This window comes from Montipora foliosa, chromosome 5 (assembly GCF_036669935.1).
Source record: "Montipora foliosa isolate CH-2021 chromosome 5, ASM3666993v2, whole genome shotgun sequence".
Lineage (NCBI taxonomy): Eukaryota > Metazoa > Cnidaria > Anthozoa > Scleractinia > Acroporidae > Montipora > Montipora foliosa.
Window position 1 is genome coordinate 25,405,194 of NC_090873.1, and position 5,000 is coordinate 25,410,193.

Here is a 5,000-nt window from a genome sequence, read left to right on the forward strand (position 1 = left end):
TTCCGTGGCAACCTTTCACATGTGCACCAACGGCGGAGGCTCTGTGTTCTTCAATTAGCTGATGCAGATGACGAGTAGTGTAGCCGATATAATCTGTATCACACAAATTACGTATTGTCGGCTAAGGACGGGTGGTTTCATTCTTCAAAAAGGCTGAATTCAAAAACGAGGTAACGATGACATCAACCAGTCTATCCGCGAAATTCTTTTCATCCGTGAGAGGAAGCCAAAGTTGAACACACAGTCAAACTCAATTCGCGCGAAAGTATTTGTTTAGAGCATTTAATCGCGCGTGCACTAATTCGTTGGCTGGCGTTATAAACAACCACTTAAAAAGACTCTGTGTCTACCGAGATGCTTTGGGCACCTTTGTTTATGTTTCCATTTGGCTTGAAGTAACAAGTGGGGAAGAAATAGGCGACAAAAAGCTACAGAGGAATACTAGAGAGCTGGCCAGTCGAACAAAAAATATATTTGGAACGAATAAAGCGCCGCTGCCGCTCTTGGACTAATAAAATATCGCGTATTTCGGAATGATTTTGTCACCTTACGCGGCTTGCGTCGCCAGAAATACGGGTCGCATAAATAAAAAACTAATTTCGATAAAGCACATTTAAAACTGATGATTTCCGTTGTTGGAAAAAATACTCGTTTGTTTTGTCTTTGACAATTTGAAAAAAACGTTATAAAATTATTCATTGATTATACTCTTCCTGGCAAATTTGTTCACTAAAAACGTAGCCGTCAAAGGGTCACACAACAAATTGGGCATCGGTCAATTTGGGAATGTTTTCAGGACTGCTTGTAGCTGCTTAACAAACAAAAGCACCTCTACAAATTAGAATTCCAAACAAGTCTCGAAAATAAGATAAAGATAAGTCACGGTAACTATCCCAGCTCAGAAATCACAAACTGTACAAATGTCACTCGGCTTACTGCGAAAGGACTTCAGCATACTCGGTGCTGGTTGATAATTTGTGGTATCCCCGTGAATCAATATGGGCTCTCAGTGATCTCGAACTGATTTCTGTGAATATACTGCTTAAAGCGGCTCAGGTCTCTGAGGTCTTCTACTGGGAATTTTCGGAATTCGCCGTCGTTCCAACTGCTCAGTCGTTCAACCCACGTTAAAACGCTTGCAAATTGCAATTAAAGACAAAATATCTACTTCCTGATAAACTACATTAGTATAAATACACAGGTGATTATACAAAATCGCGCGCTCTCATTGGCTCGCTATCTCGGATTATCAGCCGATAATCACCTCGACGGACAAAATGGCTGCCAATAGTCGTTTTGCTTCTGTAAGTGAAGATGATTTCGCGTTGAAATGTTTTTTTTTTTCTCTTTTTCGAAATAATCACCTGTGTATTTATACTAAAACAATTATTCGCCTCAGGCTCAGTGATTATCGGTGAATATTCGCCTCGCCTTCGTCTCGGTGAATATTCACCGATAATCACTTCGCCTTCAGCGAATCATTGTTAAATAACAAGAAGCACTAAGTAAGAACAAATCCCAATGGATGACTCCGATAACAAATGATTTAACGAGGGAACAACGCACCCACGGAAAAAATGGAGGTTTCATATCATACGATACCCCCGAGCCAGCGCGGTGCATCTTGGTAGACAGGCTTTAATTCAAACTTGAAATGACCATTACAAATATCACTTAAAAATGAAGTCAAGATGACTTCGACAGTCACGTCGTGTAATATCGCTCATTTTTGTAATCAAATTAATCACCGTAACAATAGGATAGGATGACTTTATTTAAAGAGGGTGACGCAATTAACCTTTCACAGTGAGTTTGTTCACAGTTTTCTAACTTACGACCCTCCGGCTAAAGAGAACCCACACTTTATTCCCGAAGAGTAGGGCATGTAGTTCGCAATGTTGTGGTCTGCCTGTGGTGTATCATGGTTGGGAGGGTAAATGCTCAAAGATATTAGCCACACCAAGGTACTCTAAAATCCGACGGTAAACAAAAATGATGATGATGATGATGATGATGATGGTTTTCTTTCTTCTATAGATTGCTCGCGTTGAGCTGACCTCTGTTGATCCCAAGGAAGTGTGCTTAGGAGGTAAAAGCGTTGGTACTATACTTACTGCATTATCAATAGGCTTACAGCAAAAGTCAAGAAAATTGGCGATGACTGCGAAGCGCAATGACTCGTAAAACTTTTAGAAGTTTTTACAGCAAAAGTCAGTTTAGTCCAACGCCATTCCCATCTCCAGAGCTCGTAATTCCTTCAGGCAGCACTGATCGACTGATAACGACCTCTTGCTGTTTACGAACCAGGAAAACCGCCAAACTCGAACTTCTTAAGTTTCTGCGCAGTTTCCGAAATTCGAAGCGAGAGTAGTTTCCACGAGTTTCCAAAGTGGACTGATACTTTGATTCTCATATTTCAAAACTGTATGAAGGTCAGAGGTCAATATATGTAGTATCGACCGAAAGAATCGGGTCCTTTTGGGGACGAAAATAAGGCGTTTATTTATATATGTGACCCTATTTGGGAAAACCGGGCTTAACGAAAATAGCGTTGTAATGCATTTTCAATGCATTTTAAATGCGTTGATAATGCATTACAACGCATTGATAATGGTTCTCAACGCATTTGTAATGTTATTCAGTCCATTGTAAAAACGTTGACAATGTTCAACAAATGTTTAAGAATGGATGAAAAACGCGTTGCCAACGCGTTGGCAACTTTTTCCAACGTTTGATACAAATTCTGCACAAAACGTTGAAAACAAAGCTAAATACATTGTCAACACAACCAATAGCGGTTTATTTACCAGCAACAAATTCAATTGAACATCATAATTCTGCATCTGAGAGAATTTGATTTTGTTTGATTAATAAAGAGCAATTTGTCGCAACTTACATTAAAAATTTTGCGAAGCAACAGCCAATATACCCACCAGAAGTATAAACGTTGAAAAAGAAAATGTTGGCGTGATTTGTTTGGCGCTTCGCCCCCGAGCTTGCCACTAATTAGTTCAATATTTTTTCTGTCATAAATTTTAAGTAAACTTTTCGATTTCATTGGCTTCGAAAAGAAAGAGTAAGCTTCAAAAAGTCTTTGAAATGCATCAAGCTGTTCACGATTAAATGCAACCGACGGTATAGCAATTTTCATCGTTCTTAACTCATCATCCCAAGTCACGCACACCACGCATTTGACAAAGATCCTTTTGTATCAATGTAGCCTTGCCTCGCTCTTGGCAAACGATTGCGTTTCAGGAAATTTCACTCCTATTTAGTATTATAAGTGTTTCTGATGACGCCTTCACTTGCTACTCAAGGGAATGGTTATTAATGGTCATTTATTTTCCCTGGTGATTTTATACAAACATTACGAAGCAGACACTGAGGCAGACAAAGGCGCGCTACATGTTAGCTCATGTTATAACTCGATCGTTTTGCGCCTTTTATTTTATCTTTATGGTGTTTTATTGCAATGGTTGGCACACTGATCGTTTTGATAACTTAACCGCAAAAGGGTTTAATCTGCACTGGGGTAAAAGCAGTTTTAGGAGGCCCGCAGAACAAATTTTTTCTGTATCAGCAGTTCAAATTCGTGATCGCTCGTGCGCAACGTTGACATTCCTTTGTTTAATCCATGTGCCATACAAATCATGTTTGTGATGTTGCGGTATTTTGTTGCAGTTGCCAACTGAAATTCTCTGGATCAATTTATTGGCCCGATTTTTCGTATTGGTTACACATAAAGTGTTCTTTATTTTAAGTCAAATCTATTTTGCATATGTATAACGAGATTCGCGGAACGGAAAGGAGCAGTGGTATTTGAAGCCAAAATATTATCTGTGGACTTAAAGATGAAAACAATGAAGTATCTGTCCTTCATTCCGGAAACAAGAGAACTTGCCGACACATCTTTGCCTGTAGAATGTCACACTTCTACTTGTGGGAATCGTCAAGAAACTACAGGCCCGGGTTGCTCGAAGCATGGTTAGCGCTATTAAACCATCGTTAAATATCATGGAAACCTATAGGTTTTGACACCCGTAAGATACTTTAAACTTGCAGCTATTTGTATGGTGTTAGGCAACAAGTTTTAATTTAACTCATGTCAGGACACTGCATGCATGCAAATCCGAACAACCACAGTGTTGATTTTTACATGTTTCGTGCGCTAGTCAGTCCTTACCCGAGTTAGTAACGTTCCTGTATTCATCCATTTTCGTTGATAACCTACGTACTGTACGGAATGCGAGTTTTGTCCGATGCCCTTCTACAATTTAGGGATTTATATTTTATTTAAAGGCTCTCTCAAACCAGTCGCCGATGGCAAAAGTATTAATTTTGACAAGGATTGGAGCCATTTATTTCTATTATAAAAATCCTACACTGCACAGTAAATGTATATACACGTACACAATATCTCTTGTCAAAACGATAAACAATAAAGCGTAATACCAAAAATAATATTAAAGTTTTTCACAAAGGAACGGTTGATTTGAATTCAGTTAAATTTGAGTCTCGATCGATTGTTCAAATCGAATGTCATTTGAAACACACGCATGTATCAGACAGTCTTTTTACCGCCGTAATTTCGTTCAACACCGTAAGAACTGGAGCCAAAAAGGTAAGTAACAGCAGCCATAGGATAGTTGAGTTTTACACTTAGGCGCGTTCTCTGCAAAATTACAGGAAAACTCCATGTATTTGTTGTTTCTGCTCAAATTCAAACCGATACGTACGTGCTAGAGTTGCGTAACAATTCGTTGTAAAGATTTCGTAGTAACTAATAGTGGCGGTTTCATTAAACGCGTTGTCAATGTTTGACAACGCATTGACAATGTTTTGAAATGATTTTGAAATGGATTTGGAACGCATTTCGGTTCCGTTGAAAAACATTGCCAACGTTTTAAAACGCAATGGAAATGCTCTTCAACGCATTTTCAACGCGTTGAAAATGCATTACAACGAAAAAACGCTTCAACGCTATTTCCGTTAAGCCTGCT

General features: G+C 39.0%; 1 protein-coding gene across 4 annotated transcripts in view; it reads left to right on the forward strand.

The window, feature by feature from the left end:
* LOC138003800 (anthrax toxin receptor 2-like) overlaps window positions 1–5,000 on the forward strand; it is a 113,234-nt gene that overhangs the window by 26,548 nt on the left and 81,686 nt on the right. For all 4 annotated transcript variants that reach the window (XM_068850042.1, XM_068850041.1, XM_068850043.1 and 1 more), the window contains exon 13: window positions 2,038–2,089. In XM_068850042.1, coding sequence (XP_068706143.1) covers window positions 2,038–2,089 — 52 coding nt within the window. The remainder of the gene's footprint in view (window positions 1–2,037; window positions 2,090–5,000) is intronic.